Genomic DNA, 22,377 nt, shown 5'->3' on the forward strand with positions numbered 1-22,377 from the left:
AGGGGTATTATACTAGTATAATATATGGGGTATTATAATATTATAGGGGTATTACACTAGTATAATATATGGGGTATTATAATATTATAGGGGTATTATACTAGTATATATGGGGGTATTATACTAGTATAATATATGGGGGTATTATAATATTATGGGGTATATACGGGGCACGTGTTGCGCGGTTGTCACACACTGGTCTCCATGGTAACGCTGCCAGGACTTCTGATCCCGGAAGTGTCACGTGATCACGGTGCACCATTATGGCGGCCTGCAGTGTGTTCGCTCCAGGACTGTTCAGGAACAAGGTCGCCATTGTGACCGGCGGAGGCACCGGGATCGGGAAGGCCATAGCGGCGGAGCTGCTGGAACTAGGTCAGGTGACCGGGCGGGGTCAGGGGCCATCGCTCCTATCAGTCACCGCACTGTGACCCCTGTACCGAGCACTCCGCTCTAGAACTACACTTCCCAGCATGCATTGCCTGTCAGGGAATAGAAAAACCGCTGAGGACTGTGTGCGGGGCATGCTGGGACTTGTAGTTGTATGCGCTGCTGAGCATATACTGGAGGGAACAGTGTTTTCTATTATACCAATGGGCTCCAAACTGTGGCCCCCCAGCTGTTTCAAAACTACAACATGCCCCCTTTGTACGATTTTTCTCTTCATTATTCAAAACAATGTTTCCCAACCAGGGTGCCTCCACATGTTGCAAAACTACAATTCCCAGCATGCCTGGACAGCCTTCGGCTGTCCAGGCATGCTGGGAGTTGTAGTTTTGCAACACCTGGAGGCACCCTGTTTGGGAAACGCTGATTTATACGTTTTTTTCCCTTTTTATAAATTTTTTTTTCTTCCTTATGTTATTTTACCCTTATAAGTTTTTATAGTTTATTTATGTTATTTTACCCTTATAAGTTTTTATAGTTTATTTTACCCTTATAAGTTTTATATAGTTTATTTTACCCTTATAAGTTTTATATAGTTTATTTTACCCTTATAAGTTTTTATAGTTTATTTTACCCTTATAAGTTTTATATAGTTTATTTTACCCTTATAAGTTTATTTATGTTATTTTACCCTTCTAAGTTTTTATAGCGTTTCTTTCCACCGTCTCCGCAGGCTGCAGCGTGGTTATCGCTTCCCGGAAACTCGAGCGGCTTAAAGAAGCGACGGCAGAGCTGGTGAGCCGGATCTCCCCCCCGGACCCCTCTGTGCTGACTGCGCTTCAGTGTAACATCCGCAGAGAGGAGGAGGTGAGCGGGCGCCGCTGATCAGTAACCGCTCACTGACCAGAGACCCCTGTGATGAGGAGCGCCATCTGTACGTGTGATGGTCGCCGGGGGAGTCATGGCTCCGAGCCGCACAGAGTATTTCAGGAGACCAGTGTCTGGTTGTGAACACGTGACACAGCATTACTATCCACCCCCCATCGGGATTACAAAACATGGGGGGAGAACAGCGCCTCCCCTGTCCACAGGTCGTGTGAAGTACTGCAGCTCAGGCTCTTCTTCTTCAATGGATCTGAGCTGCAGTACCAAACAGAACCTGTAAACAAGGGGGAGCTGTTTTTGCAAGTTTTTTCTAATTATGGACAACCCCTTTAACCCCTGCACTGCTGGCTCCATTATAACTATACCTCCCTATTATATATACATGTATTAACCCCCGCACTGCTGGCTCCATTATAACTATACCGCCCTATTATATATACATGTATTAACCCCCGCACTGCTGGCTCCATTATAACTATACATCCCTATTATATATATATATATATATATATATATATATATATATATATATATACATGTATTAACCCCCGCACTGCTGGCTCCATTATAACTATACATCCCTATTATATATATATATATATATATATATATATATACATGTATTAACCCCCGCACTGCTGGCTCCATTATAACTATACATCCCTATTATATATATATATATATATATATATATATACATGTATTAACCCCCGCACTGCTTGCTCCATCATAACTATACATCCCTATTGTGCAGACATCTATTAACCCCTGCACTGCTGACTCAATTTTAACAAAACCCCTTATTGTGTAGACATGTATTAACCCCCACACTGCTGGCTCCATTATAACTATTCCCCTTATTGTGTAGACATGTATTAACCCCTGCACTGCTGACTCAATTTTAACAAAACCCCTTAATGTGTAGACATGTATTAACCCCCACACTGCTGGCTCCATTATAACTATACCCCTTATTGTGTAGACATGTATTAACCCCCACACTGCTGGCTCCATTATAACTATACCCCTTATTGTGTAGACATGTATTAACCCCTGCACTGCTGGCTCCATTATAACTATTCCCCTTATTGTGTAGACATGTATTAACCCCCGCACTGCTGGCTCCATTATAACTATCCCACCCCCCCATTGTGTAGACATGTATTAACCCCTGCACTGCTGGTTCCATTGTAACTATATACCCCCCCCCCCCCCCCCCATTGTGTAGACATGTATTAACCTCCACACTGCCGGACCCATTATAGCTATACCCCACCCCCCAATTGTCTAGAAATGTATTAACCCCTGCATTGCCTCCTCCTTTCCTCGTTCACCTCCTCTCGTCTCTCTTACCAGGTAGAATCGCTGGTGAAGTCCACCCTGAGCCGATACGGCCGGATCGACTTCTTAGTCAACAATGGGGGAGGCCAATTCCCGAGTCCGAGCGAAGCCATTACCCCTAAAGGATGGAACGCGGTGGTGGAGACCAACCTCACCGGCACCTTCTACTGCTGCAAAGCAGGTAGGTCCCTGATACAGGCAGATCGTGGCCCCCAAATATCTACAGTACCCAGGGGCCACTGTCTCTGCTCCTATAGGGGTCACTCAGCTTTCCTAATATCATGAATAGCACATAGTTACATAGTGATACACACCACACTCCAGTATCACCTGTATCTAATCAGATTTCTAGTTAATGCAGCTGAAAAACTATATTCAAATAAAGATTCATTATTAAATGATTTAAAATTCTAAGACATTTCACACCCGTCTATGTGCAAAACACAGGGTGTCCAGGAGTGTAAGGAGCAGCAATAATATTCAGGGAGATCTCACCTGTGTGTATTATACTCCAGAGCTGTACTCACTATTCTGCTGGTGAGGTCACTGTGTACATACATTACATTACTTATCCTGTACTGATCCTGAGTTATATCCTGTATTATACTCCAGAGCTGTACTCACTATTCTGCTGGTGAGGTCACTGTGTACATACATTACATTACTTATCCTGAACTGATCCTGAGTTATATCATGTATTATATTCCAGAGCTGTACTCACTATTCTGCTGGTGAGGTCACTGTGTACATACATTACATTACTTATCCTGTACTGATCCTGAGTTATATCCTGTATTATACTCCAGAGCTGTGCTCACTATTCTGCTGGTGAGGTCACTGTGTACATACATTACATTACTTATCCTGTACTGATCCTGAGTTATATCCTGTATTATACTCCAGAGCTGTACTCACTATTCTGCTGGTGAGGTCACTGTGTACATACATTACTTATCCTGTACTGATCCTGAGTTATATCATGTATTATATTCCAGAGCTGTACTCACTATTCTGCTGGTGAGGTCACTGTGTACATACATTACATTACTTATCCTGTACTGATCCTGAGTTATATCCTGTATTATACTCCAGAGCTGTACTCACTATTCTGCTGGTGAGATCACTGTGTACATACATTACATTACTTATCCTGTACTGATCCTGAGTTATATCCTGTATTATACTCCAGAGCTGTACTCACTATTCTGCTGGTGAGGTCACTGTGTACATACATTACATTACTTATCCTGTACTGATCCTGAGTTATATCCTGTATTATACTCCAGAGCTGTACTCGCTATTTTATGACTCTTTCATGTAGACTTTGATTTGTCTGAATCTCACTGACCGTGTTTTTCCTTCGGCATTTAGTGTACAACGCTTGGATGAAAGATCACGGTGGCGCCATAGTGAATATCGTGGCAGACATGTGGAAAGGATTTCCTGGCATGGCGTAAGTGTTAATTTTCTAAATACCGTTCTACAGTAGAAACACAAACTGCACCAACACCATCACAATTCATCTAAACTGTTACAAGTGTCTCTAGTAAGAATAGTGAGTACAGCTCTGGAGTATAATACAGGATATAACTCAGGATCAGTACAGGATAAGTAATGTAATGTATGTACACAGTGACCTCACCAGCAGAATAGTGAGTACAGCTCTGGAGTATAATACAGGATATAACTCAGGATCAGTACAGGATAAGTAATGTAATGTATGTACACAGTGATCTCACCAGCAGAATAGTGAGTACAGCTCTGGAGTATAATACAGGATATAACTCAGGATCAATACAGGATAAGTAATGTAATGTATGTACACAGTGACCTCACCAGCAGAATAGTGAGTACAGCTCTGGGGTATAATACAGGATATAACTCAGGATCAGTACAGGATAAGTAATGTAATGTATGTACACAGTGACCTCACCAGCAGAATAGTGAGTACAGCTCTGGAGTATAATACATGATATAACTCAGGATCAGTACAGGATAAGTAATGTAATGTATGTACACAGTGACCTCACCAGCAGAATAGTGAGTACAGCTCTGGAGTATAATACAGGATATAACTCAGGATCAGTACAGGATAAGTAATGTAATGTATGTACACAGTGACCTCACCAGCAGAATAGTGAGTACAGCTCTGGAGTATAATACAGGATATAACTCAGGATCAGTACAGGATAAGTAATGTAATGTATGTACACAGTGACCTCACCAGCAGAATAGTGAGTACAGCTCTGGAGTATAATACAGGATTTAAATCGAGATTTTCCTAGGTTGTGACGGAAAATATTAGTTATATGAAGACAGGAGGCGAGTATCTTATGCATTAATCTTTCTTTATTAATGACCATAGCAGAAATTCAAACGTTTACTTTAACCAGAAAAAAAACTTCTCAAACTACAACTCCCAGCAGTCCTCTGGTATGTCTCGGCCAATCCTAGCCCAGGACGGCTGCTATATAAAGGACTGCCTCCATTGTCTCCTCCTCTTTCTTGATGCAAATCTGCTGCAACTGGAAACGTGACCATCAACAGAACCCGGAACTGGATCCATGGAACTCCGATCAACCAGACCGAACACGACGTCCCAACGGGGACACTTCCATGAGGAATCTCACTGCGATGACTCAGCCTCCGCCAATCACGATGCAACTCCGTTCAGTAGCCTGGAACGAGAAGAAGAACACCGTGACAGGGTGGGTTCGGGAGGGAAGATACTCGCCTCCTGTCTTCATATAACTTATATTTTCCGTCACAAGCTAGGAAAATCTCGATTTATATATCAGACAGGAGGCTCATATCTTATGCAAGTTCAAAGCTACATATAAAATTATGGTACAGAAATGTTAAAATGCAAAACAAACCACGTTATAGGACCGACATAGATATGTGTTCCTCCGGTCTAAAATAAAAATGACGGAAAGTGCTTTCGGAAGACCAGTCCGCCTCCATCAACAGGTCGGAGAGGGAACCTCCGGAAGTGACCACCTTAGTAGCCATGGCGCCCCTGGAGGAGTGGGCACCAAACAGACGTCAATCCCCGCCATGGATCCATGGCGGAACGTACCCACCTGGCTAGAGTAGCCGAAGTAACCGGGTGATAAGGACGGAAAATAAGAAGGAAATAAGAAGAAGTTGAGAAAACTCCGAAGAACATAAAGAGGCTGTCTGCTTCTCGTATGCCTGAAGGCAACGGACAACACACAGCCGTGGATGTGCAGGAAAACACGGATAAAAAAACAGACTGTATACCCGTTTTGGTCCTACGAACCACAGATAATTTAACTCCCTGAGGCGAAAATTGTCACCTGGAGATATCTAGGGCCCTAACATCTGACACACGTTTAATGGAAACTAAGCATAAAAGGACCGTAAGCTTGAAAGACAGCAACTTTAAAGAAAGTGCGTCATTATCGTCCCAGAAAGAGAACATATCTAGAAGCCTGGCTACATCCCAAGTGGCTTGGTATTTAGGACGAGGAGGGCGTTGAAATGCCTCGTAGAAGCCGGCACACCAGTGGGTGTTTGAATCTACTGGGGAATGGTATGCCGATATTGTAGACCGATACACATTGAGCGAGCTATATGACTTCCCAGATTCAAAAGAATCCGCCAAGTAATTAACTACAGACACAGGCGCCTGAACGGGATCAACCTGCCGTTGATCACACCAACGAACCCAGAGTCTCCAGGCTGATCGATATGCAGATCTAGTCCCTGGGGCCCAGGCCAAGGCGAGGAGATCCCTAGCCGATCTTAAAAGGTCGCTATCTGCGTCTGGCACCCCCGAAACCAACCATGCGAGGAGAGGTAGTTTGTTCTCCAGTATCAGAGGATGTAGACCCCCGCTCGGATTGGTGAGGAGACGAGGGAAGAGAGGAAGCAGTCTGGGGAAAGCTATGGTCATCCCCAGCAGCAGAGGAAACCACGGTTGCGTCGGCCACCAGGGAGTGATCAACACCACCATCGCCCTCAGGTTCGCTATCTGTAAGAGGACCCTGGGAATCATCATAATGCGTCCCCGTGGCCAGGTCTGTCTAAAGTCGTCTACTGCATAAGCTTCTGGGTCCTGCCTCCAACTGTAAAAGCAGTGCAGCTGGTGGTTGAGGCGGGAAGCGAACAGATCTATAGAGAATGGACCCCAAAGGTGGTAAAGGGCCTTGAAAACCGACCGGTCCAGCTTCCAGTCACTGGAATCGATCAGATAGCGAGAATTCCAATCCGCTACCAGGTTGGAAGCTCCTGGAATGTATTTCGCTATCGGAACAATGTCGCGGGCTAGGCAAAAATGCCAGAAGTCCTTTGCGAGTTCCGCAAGGATTCTGGATCTCGAGCCCCCCAAGGGGTTGACATACTGAACCGCGGTCACGTTGTCCATGTGCAACAACACACAGCAATTGGATGCGTGTGGCATGAAGCTCCTGATGGCAAAGAATGCCGCCAGAAGTTCCAGCGCATTGATGTGCAATAGGGATTCTTCTGCGGACCACGTCCCTCCTGTTGAAGAGTGGCCGCAGCAGGCGCCCCAGCCCTGGCGACTGGCGTCCGACTCTGTTATGACGTCCGGACTGGAACTGAAGATGGTCTTGCTGTTCCATTAGACGGCATGACGTAGCCCCCACCGTAATTCCTCCTCGGCTTCCGGACAGAGAGAGATACTTCGTCCGCGTACCGAAGACCCTGAAGTAAATGTAAGGTTTTGAGCCTCTAAGGCTCGATAATGGAGAGGGGCTGGAAATATTGCCTGTATAGAGGCTGACAAGAGACCCACCAGTCGTGCGATTACCCGCAGCGACACGTGCCCCTTGCGCAATACTGCCCTGATCTCCTTGCGGATGAGGGCCAGTTTTGACTTGGGCAGGCGAAGGACCGCCCGCTCAGTATCTACCAAGAAGCCCAGAAACTTCATCTCTTGAGCTGGAACGAGAACAGACTTCTCGTGATTGATAAGGAACCCCAATTCCTGTAACAGTATAACTGTCCAGCCCATGTGTTTGTTGGCTTGAACCCTGGACCGAGCCATGATAAGGTCGTCCAGGTAAATAATCAGTCTTACTCCTCTGCTTCGCAGGAACGCCACCACTGGTTTCAGCATCTTGGTGAAACACCATGGGGCGGACGAGAGGCCGAAGGGAAGGCAAGTAAATTGCCACATGCGGTCTCTCCAGAGAAAACGAAGGAATTGTTGCGAAGACTGCTGAATGGGGAAGGTGAGATAGGCGTCCTTCAAGTCCACCTTCGCCAGCCAATCCCCTGGTCGTAGGAGGTCCCGCAGAGAATGGATCCCTTCCATCTTGAAATGCCGATACGTGACTTATTGATTTAGATTGCGTAAGTTTATGACGGGGCGGTAACAGGAGGTCTTGTAGCTCGTTGTCTATAAGAGCAACGTTTAGATTTGAAAACCGGATGGGGGTGGAGTCACATTCATGTCCGGCAGGGAGTAAAGTTCTATTTGGTACCCTGCCACTGTCTTGAGTGTCCAGGGGTCTGCCGTAATCACAGACCAGACGTGGATAAAATGTTTCAATCGTCCCCCCACAGGTATGTGAGGATGTGTCAGGTGTGTAGTACTCACCGGTAGTCGGACCTGAACGAGGATATCCCCTGCCGCCATGTCCCCTCCATGGCCCTCCACTGGCACGGGGTAGGATTGTGGAGCCTGGTTGTACTGGGGAACTGGTGCTCTACTATATGGCCTATTAGAGGAATTGCGGCCGGCAGATCGGCCTCTGCTTCTGCCGGCCCGGGAAAAACCTTACTGGACATTCCGGATTTTTTAAAAGATTACTGGTAAACTGTCCGACAAACTTATTAATATCTTTAATTAAATTATCGCCAAAGAGCATACCCTCGACAGCAGGACCAGGTTCTGTCTCAGCCAAGTGAGATAGTTGAGGGTCAAGCCTCATCAGGATAGAACGACGCCTTTCCGTCGAGCACGTGGTGTTGGCACACCCTAGCATACGAATCGCTCTCTGGAGCAGGTCGACCGGTTGCTCAGTCGCAGTCGCCTGTTCCGAGAGGTTGAGAATTTTGCTAAGGGGGCCGAGTAGGTCCAGGATTCGGTCCTGAATAGATCTGAAGGACCTCTCGATGCCCTTTTTTGAGTATTTACCATTCTTGGTGAGGTACCTCATCAGAATGGGGTCAACCTTTGGGGTGAGCTCAACTTTTTTGGGGATAGAGGGCGTGGGGTACTCTGCATTTAGTTTGTTTCTGTTGGTTCTATCCACAGACCTACGAGCCCAAAATTCAATGTATTGCGACACCTGTGGAAGGGGTGCCCAATCTCCAGAGCGAGGATGGGATATCGCCTTTGGGTCAAAAACGGCTCTCCAAGAGAGTCCAAGATTGTATCGCCCTGGGGTACAGGGTCGGCGTCCTCAGGGAGCGCCACATGCCCACTATCCTCATCCATAGAGACAGACTCGGTGGCGTCTGCCGCCTCGGACTCCGCGGATGACGACTCCTCCGAGGCGTCCTTGAATGAGTCCTGCTTGGCCCGTCTGGCGGACCTTCGCCTCTGCACAGATAACTCCCCGAGGCCCAGGGGTCGATTAGAGTCTGGAGGAAGTGTGGGTCGGCAGTCCGGGGTAGGCACTGCCTGCTGCACGGATTGTACTTCCCCTGCCGGGGAGTCGAATACCATGATGGTATGCTTACGCTTCTGAGAAGCTTTGCCCTTCTTAATTGGCGGTTCGCCACTGCAGATCTATTGATAAGATCTTGGATCTGGGCAGCGCTCAAGAAATGAGCTGTGTCCAGCGATGGCTCCTCCCCTGTAGAGGCCTTAGGAGAGACTGTGGTCCTCTCATCAGCCATGGGACAGGTATCACACTAAATATAAGTGACAGGGATGTGAAATAATCAGAGGTAAGAGTGTACACAGATGTACTGTACTCTGGAGCTGTAACTCTGGAGCTGTAACTCTGGAGCTGTAACTCTGGAGCTGTAACTCTGGAGCTGTAACTCTGGAGCTGTAACTCTGGAGCTGTAACTCTGGAGCTGTAACTCTGGAGCTGTAACTCTGGAGCTGTAACTCTGGAGCTGTAACTCTGGAGCTGTAACTCTGGAGCTGTAACTCTGGAGCTGTAACTCTGGAGCTGTAACTCTGGAGCTGTAACTCTGGAGCTGTAACTCTGGAGCTGTAACTCTGGAGCTGTAACTCTGGAGCTGTAACTCTGGAGCTGTACTCTGGAGCTGTAACTCTGGAGCTGTAACTCTGGAGCACAGTAGTGATCTCAGGTAACTACGCTAGCTGGCTGCTAGAAGGAATACTGATAGATAGATATTTATATATCTAATAACAAGGGACATTAGGGAATAAATTCCCAACAAACACAGGGAAGTACAGAAAAAACCTCTTAGCACAGTATACAGGCTCCGTTCTCCAGACCGCTCACTCTGCACTGGGAGAGGCGTAATCTCGCGAGATTACGCCTTCAAGCGCTGTGATTGGGCGGTCAGAGAAACGCCCAGCAAGTCACGCCCCCCTGATATCGCGATGAGGGACGCGATGCGGCAGAAAAGGAGGGCGCGAAAGATGGAGAAGGAAGGGATAGAAAATGGCGCCGGGAGAAAATTGCGCCGAAAGGTAGGTGAAGTGAGGTGCTAGGGGCTGCTATGACCAGAATTGAAGCCGGCGCAGCGTTAGCAAGCGGGAGAGCGAATGCTGACAAGCAGCGCAGGCAAGATAGAAAAAGTGCCGAAAAACAGAGAAAGCAATAAAATAGTACAAAAAGGGGGGGGGGGGGAGACTGACAGATGCCTTGAGAGAGACCAGGTCCAGTAATCCCAGAATACAATCACCGACAACACCAGGGTGTCACAATAATGAAATAGCACTATAAATAGAATGAAATAATACAATATGAGAGTATACTTATCTGAGCAGAAAGAAAGGGGAGGAGACTATGGAGGCAGTCCTTTATATAGCAGCCGTCCTGGGCTAGGATTGGCCATGACATAACAGAGGACTGCTGGGAGTTGTAGTTTGAGAAGTTTTTTCTGGTTAAAATTCATTAAAGTAAACGTTTGGATTCTGCTATGGGCATTAATAAAGAAAGATTAATCATAAGATACTCGCCTCCTGTCTGATATATAACTCAGGATCAGTACAGGATAAGTAATGTAATGTATGTACACAGTGATCTCACCAGCAGAATAGTGAGTACAGCTCTGGAGTATAATACAGGATATAACTCAGGATCAGTACAGGATAAGTAATGTAATGTATGTACACAGTGACCTCACCAGCAGAATAGTGAGTACAGCTCTGGAGTATAATACAGGATATAACACAGGATCAGTACAGGATAAGTAATGTAATGTATGTACACAGTGACCTCACCAGCAGAATAGTGAGTACAGCTCTGGGGTGTAATACAGGATATAACTCAGGATCAGTACAGGATAAGTAATGTAATGTATGTACACAGTGACCTCACCAGCAGAATAGTGAGTACAGCTCTGGGGTGTAATACAGGATATAACTCAGGATCAGTACAGGATAAGTAATGTAATGTATGTACACAGTGACCTCACCAGCAGAATAGTGAGTACAGCTCTGGAGTATAATACAGGATATAACTCAGGATCAGTACAGGATAAGTAATGTAATGTATGTACACAGTGACCTCACCAGCAGAATAGTGAGTACAGCTCTGGAGTATAATACAGGATATAACTCAGGATCAGTACAGGATAAGTAATGTAATGTATGTACACAGTGACCTCACCAGCAGAATAGTGAGTACAGCTCTGGGGTATAATACAAGATATAACTCAGGATCAGTACATGATAAGTAATGTAATGTATGTACACAGTGACCTCACCAGCAGAATAGTGAGTACAGCTCTGGAGTATAATACAGGATATAACTCAGGATCCGTACAGGATAAGTAATGTAATGTATGTACACAGTGACCCCACCAGCAGAATAGTGAGTACAGCTCTGGAGTATAATACAGGATATAACTCAGGATCCGTATAGGATAAGTAATGTAATGTATGTACACAGTGACCTCACCAGCAGAATAGTGAGTACAGCTCTGGAGTATAATACAGGATATAACTCAGGATCAGTACAGGATAAGTAATGTAATGTATATACACCGTGATCTCACCAGCAGAATAGTGAGTACAGCTCTGGAGTATAATACAGGATATAACTCAGGATCAGTACAGGATAAGTAATGTAATGTATGTACACAGTGACCTCACCAGCAGAATAGTGAATACAGCTCTGGAGTATAATACAGGATATAACTCAGGATCAGTACAGGATAAGTAATGTAATGTATGTACACAGTGACCTCACCAGCAGAATAGTGAGTACAGCTCTGGGGTATAATACAGGATATAACTCAGGATCAGTACATGATAAGTAATGTAATGTATGTACACAGTGACCTCACCAGCAGAATAGTGAGTACAGCTCTGGAGTATAATACAGGATATAACTCAGGATCCGTACAGGATAAGTAATGTAATGTATGTACACAGTGACCCCACCAGCAGAATAGTGAGTACAGCTCTGGAGTGTAATACAGGATATAACTCAGGATCTGTACAGGATAAGTAATGTAATGTATGTACACAGTGACCTCACCAGCAGAATAGTGAGTACAGCTCTGGAGTATAATACAGGATATAACTCAGGATCAGTACAGGATAAGTAATGTAATGTATGTACACAGTGACCTCACCAGCAGAATAGTGAGTGCAGCTCTGGAGTAAATACAGGTTGGTGCGGATCTCTTTGTATGCTGCTTTCATCCCCGGTTGTGTTCTCTGTTGTCAGACACACAGGAGCAGCTCGAGCCGCTGTGGACAACCTGACGAAAAGCCTGGCTATTGAATGGGCGCACTCTGGTGTTAGGATCAATTCTGTCGCTCCTGTAAGTATAAAGGGAAGGACTTTCTTAATAATCCTATCCCCTACAGATATCACTGAGTTCTGTGCATAATGAAATCTCAGAGTAACCTTTAGGTTATTGTAAATTCCCTCATGACCCAGAAGATCTGGATTTATATGATACAATGTTATTTGACATCAGTAAAAGTCTCAGAATCCTAATAATCTGACATAAAACAATTGGCCCGTACCAGGATAACTGGATTGTCTCTGATCTTCCTGCATTTGGCTCATCTGTTTATTCTGGTTCAGATAGGTCCGTGCGGAGCTCAGGGGGAGGTATAGGTGTAGTCCCAAAAATGTGTGTTGTTTATGCCTGCCATGGACCTGGTGGAGAAACAGAGGAGGACAGAGGGGTCCGGAGGGAGGAGGGACGGTGGAGACTGGGGGGAGGAGGGACGGTGGAGTCTGGAGGGAGGAGGGAAGGGACAGAGGAGACTGGGGGGAGGAGGGACGGTGGAGTCTGGAGGGAGGAGGGACAGAGGAGTCTGGGGGGGTGGAGGGACGGTGGAGACTGGGGGGAGGAGGGACGGTGGAGACTGGAGGGGTGGGGAGGGACAGAGGAGTCTGGGGGGGTGGAGGGACGGTGGAGACTGGGGGGGTGGAGGGACGGTGGAGACTGGGGGGGTGGAGGGACGGTGGAGACTGGGGGGGTGGAGGGACGGTGGAGACTGGGGGGAGGAGGGACGGTGGAGTCTGGAGGGAGGAGGGACAGAGGAGTCTGGGGGGGTGGAGGGACGGTGGAGACTGGGGGGAGGAGGGACGGTGGAGACTGGAGGGGTGGGGAGGGACAGAGGAGTCTGGGGGGGTGGAGGGACGGTGGAGACTGGGGGGGTGGAGGGACGGTGGAGACTGGGGGGGTGGAGGGACGGTGGAGACTGGGGGGGTGGAGGGACGGTGGAGACTGGGGGGGTGGAGGGACGGTGGAGACTGGGGGGGTGGAGGGACGGTGGAGACTGGGGGGAGGAGGGACGGTGGAGTCTGGAGGGGTGGGGAGGGACAGAGGAGTCTGGGGGGAGGAGGGACGGTGGAGACTGGGGGGAGGAGGGACGGTGGAGACTAGGGGGAGGAGGGACGGTGGAGACTGGGGGGAGGAGGGACAGAGGAGTCTGGGGGGAGGAGGGAAGGGGGAGACTGGGGGGAGGAGGGACGGTGGAGACTGGAGGGGTGGGGAGGGACAGAGGAGTCTGGGGGGAGGAGGGACGGTGGAGACGGGGGGTGGAGGGACGGTGGAGACTTGGGGGGTGGAGGGACGGTGGAGACTGGGGGGGTGGAGGGACGGTGGAGACTGGGGGGGTGGAGGGACGGTGGAGACTGGGGGGTGGAGGGACGGTGGAGTCTGGAGGGACGTCAGGGTTTGGGGGGGTGGAGGGACAGTGGAGGGAGGATGGGCAGGGGAATTTGAAGAAAAGATAGTGGTGTCTGGCAGTGGCTTTCTCCCCTCTGAAAGCACATGCACACTCAGCTGAGCCCAGCATGCATGTGTATGGGGGGATTTGATGATGTCATCTGTTGTAGGTTTTGTCAGCTTCAGTTGATTTCCTCATCCACAGAGCCGCCTCATCATGGCTTCTATCTATATTTTGCAGGGAACCATCTTTTCCAAGACGGCTGTAGAGAATTATGGGGGCATGGGGCCTGCGATGTTCCAGAACTATATCCCTAATATTCCAGCCAAGAGGCTTGGACTTCCTGAGGAGGTAGGATGGTATCCAGGCTGAGACCCCAATCTAAAGCACTTGTGTTCTGTGTCCAGAGGGGGCGCCCTACTCTGTGCAGCATCTCCCCCCTTCCTCCAGGCGTCTTTACCCCGATCTCCATGTCTCTCCTGTACAGATCTCTCCGATGGTTTGTTTCCTGCTGTCTCCTGCCGCCTCCTTCATGACCGGAGAGACTGTGAAGGTGGACGCCGCGCAAAGCCTGTACCACAGCCACTGGACGGTGCCAGGTAAGACCCTCGGTCTGTACCACAGCCACTGGACGGTGCCAGGTAAGACCCTCGGTCTGTACCACAGCCACTGGACGGTGCCAGGTAAGACCCTCGGTCTGTACCACAGCCACTGGACGGTGCCAGGTAAGACCCTCGGTCTGTACCACAGCCACTGGACGGTGCCAGGTAAGACCCTCGGTCTGTACCACAGCCACTGGACGGTGCCAGGTAAGACCCTCGGTCTGTACCACAGCCACTGGACGGTGCCAGGTAAGACCCTCGGCCTGTACCACAGCCACTGGACGGTGCCAGGTAAGACCCTCGGTCTGTACCACAGCCACTGGACGGTGCCAGGTAAGACCCTCGGTCTGTACCACAGCCACTGGACGGTGCCAGGTAAGACCCTCGGTCTGTACCACAGCCACTGGACGGTGCCAGGTAAGACCCTCGGTCTGTACCACAGCCACTGGACGGTGCCAGGTAAGACCCTCGGTCTGTACCACAGCCACTGGACGGTGCCAGGTAAGACCCTCGGCCTGTACCACAGCCACTGGACGGTGCCAGGTAAGACCCTCGGCCTGTACCACAGCCACTGGACGGTGCCAGGTAAGACCCTCGGCCTGTACCACAGCCACTGGACGGTGCCAGGTAAGACCCTCGGCCTGTACCACAGCCACTGGACTGTGCCAGGTAAGACCCTCGGTCTGTACCACAGCCACTGGACTGTGCCAGGTAAGACCCTCGGCCTGTACCACAGCCACTGGACGGTGCCAGGTAAGACCCTCAGCCTGTACCACAGCCACTGGACGGTGCCAGGTAAGACCCTCGGTCTGTACCACAGCCACTGGACGGTGCCAGGTAAGACCCTCGGCCTGTACCACAGCCACTGGACTGTGCCAGGTAAGACCCTCGGTCTGTACCACAGCCACTGGACGGTGCCAGGTAAGACCCTCGGCCTGTACCACAGCCACTGGACGGTGCCAGGTAAGACCCTCGGCCTGTACCACAGCCACTGGACTGTGCCAGGTAAGACCCTCGGCCTGTACCACAGCCACTGGACGGTGCCAGGTAAGACCCTCGGCCCGTACCACAGCCACTGGACGGTGCCAGGTAAGACCCTCGGCCCGTACCACAATGTCCTTCAAACTACAACTCCTATCATGCCCTGACAAGTGTTGGAAAACTACAATATAACTAAACTTGTACGGATGTTGCAGAATTACACTTCCCATCAAAAAAATAAACAAACAAAAATTTTTGGTGCAGATTTTCACAGTCCTTACGATTTTTGGGGACTTGGTAATTCTTTAGACAGATTTTAAATTGTACATTAAAGGGTAAATCCACTGGCCAGCGTTTGGAGCATTTAGTTCTGAATGCTGTGTGTGCGCTGTGGGGGTTGGCCACGCCCCCTCAATGAAAGTCTATGGGAGGGGGCAGCAGCCACGACCCCTCCCATAGACTTGTAATGAGGGGGCGTGGCCGACCCCCACAGCATTCAGAACTAAATGCTCCAAACGCTGGCCAGTGGAGTACCCCTTTAAAATCAATGTGATTTTTCTTATAATTTTTTTTTTAAAGGGGTACTCCGCCCCTAGACATCTTATCCCCTATCCAAAGGATAAGGGATAAGATGTCAGATCGCCAGGGTCCCACTGCTGGGGACCCCCAGGATCGCCGCTGCGGCACCCCGCTATAATTACTGCACAGCGAGGACTGAGCAGCGTGACGTCATGGCTCCGCCCCTCGTGACATCACGGCCCGCCCTCTTAATGCAAGTCTATGGCAGGGGACGTGACAACCGCCACACCCCCTCCCATAGACTTGTATTGAGAGGGGCGGGCTGTGACATCACGAGGGGCGGAGCCATGAGGTAACGATGCTCCGGCCCCTGTATTGCCTGTCGCTCTGTGCAGTAATGATAGCGGGGTGCCGCAGCGGCTATCCCGGAGGTCCCCAGCAGTGGGACCCCGGCAATCTGACATCTTATAGGATAGGGGATAAGATGTCTAGGTGCGGAGTACCCCTTTAATATCTTGTGGATTTTAAAGCTGAATTCACCACAAAACTCTCAATAAAAAAACATGGCCAAAAAACAGCAAACCATGAACCAGTGTTTTTTATTTTTATTACATTTTTTCACAAGAAATGGTCATCGTGGGCAGTCAGCGCAGGGCCGAGGCTTTGGCCAGTGTTATACTTGCTGATTGCTGCAGAGGGTTACGGTCTCGATCTGACAGCGTCCTGGTGATCTACACCCTTGTGTACCAGATCACGCCGGTTTGTTGCAGATTTTCCACTACCGATTTTGATGCTCACGGCAAACACCACAATACTGGATTCATTGTTGATCTGCAACGTTTTCAGCACCACAGATTTTAAATTTACACTGCAGGTCGTTTAACCCATTCCCGACTGTTGACGTAGAAAAAATTTATAATAAATAAAGAACATATATACATATAAAGCATTGGTACGGCCTCACCTGGAATATGCTGTTCAGTTTTGGGCACCTGTCCATAAAAGGGACCCTGCGGAGTTGGAAAGGGTGCAGAGACGCGCGACTAAACTAATATGGGGCCCGGAACATCTTATCTATGAGGAGCGATTAAAGGAGTTACAATTGCTTAGTCTTGAGAAGAGACGTTTAAGGGGGGATATGATAAACATATATAAGTATATTAATGGCCCATACAAAAAATATGGAGAAAAACTGTTCCAGGTTAAACCCCCCCCAAAGGACGAGGGGGCACTCCCTCCGTCTGGAGAAGAAAAGGTTTAGTCTAAAGGGGCGACACGCCTTCTTTACCGTGAGGACTGTGAATTTATGGAACGGTCTACCTCAGGAACTGGTCACAGCAGGAACAATTAACAGCTTTAAAACAGGATTAGATACATTCCTGGAACAAAATAACATTAAAGCTTATGCAGAATTATAAAACTACATCCCTTCCCCTCATCCCCTTACATCCTTCCCTTCAATCCCCCGATTGGACTTGATGGACGTCTGTCTTTTTTCAACCGTACTATGTGACTTTACATATTTTAATAATATAAAAATTACCCCCCTTTCCAATTTTTTTTTAAATTATAATAAAATTTTTTTTTTTAAATGAACACTGTCAGATATAAAAACTTTTTATATGCTGTACATCTTGGCAAAACAATAGTTTTTCTAATATTTTTCAAATTTTTTTAAACAATTTTCACATTTTATGAAACCAAACTGTCTTTGAAAATCAAACCATTAGGGGTCCCCATATTTCCTGGGACCCTGAGTCCCACAGCAGCATGAGCATGTCCAAGGGTCATGGACACAAGATGGCTGATTGACAAGGCTGCAGGAGGAACACAGCCTGCAGCAACACTGCTGTAACACAAAGTTTTAGCAGGGATGGACAGTCAAAGGATGTCGGGGCATGCTGGGAGTTGTAGTTTTACAAAAGATGTAGGCATGCAGCTGAAGGCAACACTGCTGTAAAAAGAGATATCCAAACACTGTACCTAAACTATTCCAAAACTACAGCATTACAGAACTGGCAAAGGACGATACATATGAATGGAAAAGGGACATATAGAAAATGTATGCATAAAAAAATCTATACTTTTAGCACTAAACCTTTGCACTTATTTAGTAAGATGTAAGATATACACTCAATATTGTCTTTGGTGGTAGAGTACAGGCAATCTCCAATAATCATTGTGTGTGTGTGTATACAGCATAAATCCAGAGAGCAAAGGGTTAAAGCAGGGCTGCCAGGCTGTTCTGAGAGCAGGGAGTCAGCAGAGTGAGGGAGGGGGAGGAGTCAACACAGTGCTGAGAAGAAAGGACACGTCCCCTCCCTTTGAGAAGATGGAAAAGACATTGAGCAGCTGTAATATGCTATTTTTTTGTGAAATATGTGTGATAGAGACATAAAAATCCTCAGATGTTGCAAAACTACAACTCCCAGTATGTCGGCATGCTGGGAGTTGTAATTTTGCAACAGCTGCAGGTCCACAGTTTGGAGACTTCTATTCTAGACGTTCGCAGTTCAGTTATGACTTCAGCCATCATTTTTGAGGCTCCATAAACTGTTATTTGTTTTTTGTTTATGTTTAATATATGAGTTTTATTGCAAATTGCTACCATTTTGTTATGCATCTTTTAATGCATTACTAAAATTTTTTATTTTATTTTATTTTTTTTTTTATCTGTAAAAACCGGATGGCCCAAAGCAGGTCTGTGGTCACTTCTGGTAATTTTCATGTTATTTCTTATGTATTTAAGAACCTAAAAGCATAGAAAACCCCCACAGTGTATGTATCCCGCCTGTAAATCTGGTCACATGGTTACCGCTTGTGGGTATCGCAGCTCATCCGCCCTCCAGGTCCTAGTAGTTACCAGCACTAGTGGGAGACGTCATGTGATCTGAGTCTCATTGACCGGTCGGTGACTATTCCCGTGCTGAGATTTCCCGCCGCGCTACTCAACCACTTTGTCCTTTTTCTATTCAGATCACAACAATTGGCCGGAGGCTCCGGATGGGGAGAACGCCAAAGCGCTGAAGAAAATGATGGCGGACATCCCTGGCCCCAAGCTCTGATGTCCGGGACCCTGGGAACCACCTGGCGTAATTGCCGAGCTGAATGGATGCGCTGATGAGTAATGTGCGCCAAAGTATTATCACACCGTCCGCTTAATCCATATGATCCTGGAGATTGTGTAATGATAAAAGCCGCTCACGACACCATGTAGCAGAGCTGACTGTGTCCGGTCCCCAGACTCTGGCCTGGCTCAGATATCCTGAACGGCATCGTAAATAGCGCGGATTTCCTTGCATTGTTTTCAGAGTATCTGCGTTCACGACCTGAGGCCCCTTCACACTATAAAATTCATCCATTAAAAGATCCGTAATAAACGTCAGTTAGAAAATCCCATTAAAGCCTATGGGATTTTTTATTATCCGTTATGACCTGTTATGACCCGTCATGAATAACGGACGTTATTTGTGACAGAAGAACAAACGGCGCGTGCACTAATTTTACTTCTGTCACAAGAAACAGGTAAATTAACAGCCATTATTTTTAACATTGAAGTCTATGGGTGATGGATGATCCTTTATGTCATCTGCACCCGGTTTATAATATCCGTTATTACTTCTGAGCTCTGAAGAGGTGACATCAGCGACTCCTGCAGTGCTGAGGGATTACTACTACTCCCATCATGGAACACACTTGTTTCCATGATGGGAGCAGTAGTTCCCTGGCTGCAGGAGTCTGCAGACAGCTGGGGAGGCTACATTAGTGTTTGTACTACTATCCTCATCATGGAACAGACTCTGTTCCATGATGGGGGTTGTAGTACAGGGGCTGAGGGATTGATCGCACCGGGTTTCCCTTCTGAGACCAGATGTGATCTGAAGTTATTAAGCAGGGGAGCGGGCGGCATGGTCCACAACCTTGCAATGTTTAGAGTGTTTTAACTTTCATTTTTAAATCCCCCGCGGGGAGCCCTGAATGGCCGGTACTGAGGAGTCTATCAGGGCTCCCAGCAGATTTAAAAATGAACATTGTGACTAGCAGGGGACCATATCTATATTAATAGCGCTGTGGGGGGCAAGATATATAATGCTGCGGGGGGGGGGGGGGGAGACATATAGCCTATATATCTAGCCCCCCCAACAGTGCATTAGATATTACCCCTGCCAGCGCATTTATAAATATAATAAATATATACCCCCCGCCGGCGCATTAATAAATAAATATATACCCCCCGGGGAGGGACATTATACATGCGCTGCGGGGAGGTACATTATACATGCGCTGCGGGGAGGTACATTATACATGCGCTGCGGGGAGGTACATTATACATGCGCTGCGGGGGGAGGGACATACATGCGCTGCGGGGGGAGGGACATTATACATGCGCTGCGGGGAGGGACATTATACATGCTCTGCGGGGAGGGACATTATACATGCGCTGCGGGGAGGTACATTATACATGCGCTGCGGGGAGGTACATTATACATGCGCTGCGGGGAGGTACATTATACATGCGCTGCGGGGAGGTACATTATACATGCGCTGCGGGGAGGTACATTATACATGCGCTGCGGGGGGAGGGACATACATGCGCTGCGGGGGGAGGGACATTATACATGCGCTGCGGGGGGAGGGACATTATACATGCGCTGCGGGGGGAGGGACATTATACATGCGCTGCGGGGGGAGGGACATTATACATGCGCTGCGGGGGGAGGGACATTATACATGCGCTGCGGGGGGAGGGACATTATACATGCGCTGCGGGGGAAGGACATTATACATGCGCTGCGGGGAGGTACATTATACATGCGCTGCGGGGGGAGGGACATTATACATGCGCTGCGGGGGGAGGGACATTATACATGCGCTGCGGGGGGAGGGACATTATACATGCGCTGCGGGGGAAGGACATTATACATGCGCTGCGGGGAGGTACATTATACATGCGCTGCGGGGAGGGACATTATACATGTGCTGGCGGGGGGTATATATTTATTAATGTGTTGGCGGGGATATATATTTAATGCGCAGGCGGGGGTCATCTCTTTATTAATGTGCTGTTGTGGGCTAGATATATAGGCTATATGTCTCCTGACTACACCCCCCCCCCCCTGCAGTGCTATATATCTTGCCCTCCACAGCGCTTTAAATATAGATATGGCCCCCGCTGCTACTCACAATTTTCATTTTTAAATCTCCCACTGAGAGCCCTGATTGGCTCCTCGATACCGGCCATTCAGGGGTCCCGTGGGGGATTGAAAGTTAAAACACACTATACATGGCAGGGTTACGCAGCATGCCGCCCGCTCCCCTGCTTAACAACTTCTGATCGCATCGGGTCTCAGAGTTGAAACCTGGTGAGATCAATCCCTCAGCCCCTGTACTACAACCCCCATCATGAAACAGAGTCTGTTCCATGATGAGGATAGTAGTACAAACACTAATGTAGCCTCCCCAGCTGTCTGCAGACTCCCGCAGCCAGGGAACTACTACTCCCATCATGGAAACAGTGTGTTCCATGATGGGAGTAGTAGTAGTCCCGGCTGTGGGAGTCTGTAGGCAGAGGTGTTATGGCCGTACATGAGGGATGTTTATTCAGATGAGTATTTATTCATCCGCTATTTCATTTTTTGTCGCCATACACTGATTTTTTTTTTTCCATACGTATCATAGAGTGAAGGGGGAGGGGGGGGGGGGGTCGCATGTTAATTCTATAGCAAAACTGCAGCGAATGATCCTGTATGTATAACTTACTGATCCTAAAATACGCTCCTAGCCCCGCCCCCAGCGTAGTGGCAGCTCCGCCTTTTTCCTATTATATATAACGCCACCATTCATCCCTGTTCTGCATCTCCTCCGCCTGCAGCCTTAGGCCCGGGTCACGCGGCGGAATCTACGTGTGGAATTCTGCCGGAATTTCCGCAGAAATTTACTGTCCCATTCACACAGCGGAATTTCTGCGGTGATTCAGCTTTCCGCAAAAGTAGATGACCAGTCTAATATTTTTACGAAATTCCGTGGCGGAATCCCTATTGAAGTCAATGGGTCTTGCATTTTCGGGATTTATTGTGCAATTCCGCTCAGCAAGCTTTGGTCTCTGAATTGTGGGCTTCCAGATGTTGCAAATCTACAACTCCCAATATCCCTTTAACAGTTGCTATGCTGGGAGTTGTAGTTTTGCAACAGCTGAGGAGCCACAGGGTGGGAAACACTGGACTAAGGCATTGGTCTACAAACCAGCACTCCAGATGTTTGAAAAACTACAACTCCCAGCATGCCCGGACAGCCTTAGGCTGTCCGGGCATGCTGGGAGTTGTAGTTTTGCAACATCTGGAGGTCCCCACTTTGAAGACCACTATCCTAGAATGATATACT

At 48.1% G+C, this 22,377-nt stretch overlaps 1 protein-coding gene across 1 annotated transcript; it reads left to right on the plus strand.

The window, feature by feature from the left end:
- Positions 1-238: 238 nt before the first annotated feature.
- On the plus strand, positions 239-19,752 carry PECR (peroxisomal trans-2-enoyl-CoA reductase). Its single transcript, XM_056537009.1, has 8 exons — positions 239-375; positions 1,121-1,254; positions 2,629-2,794; positions 3,985-4,066; positions 12,432-12,528; positions 14,135-14,245; positions 14,382-14,493; positions 18,973-19,752. The coding sequence occupies exons 1-8, from the start codon at positions 264-266 to the stop codon at positions 19,059-19,061; spliced, it is 903 nt and encodes a 300-aa protein (XP_056392984.1). The 5' UTR covers positions 239-263; the 3' UTR covers positions 19,062-19,752.
- The last annotated feature ends 2,625 nt before the right edge of the window (positions 19,753-22,377 follow it).

The sequence above is a fragment of the Hyla sarda genome, chromosome 8 (assembly GCF_029499605.1).
Source record: "Hyla sarda isolate aHylSar1 chromosome 8, aHylSar1.hap1, whole genome shotgun sequence".
NCBI lineage: Eukaryota > Metazoa > Chordata > Amphibia > Anura > Hylidae > Hyla > Hyla sarda.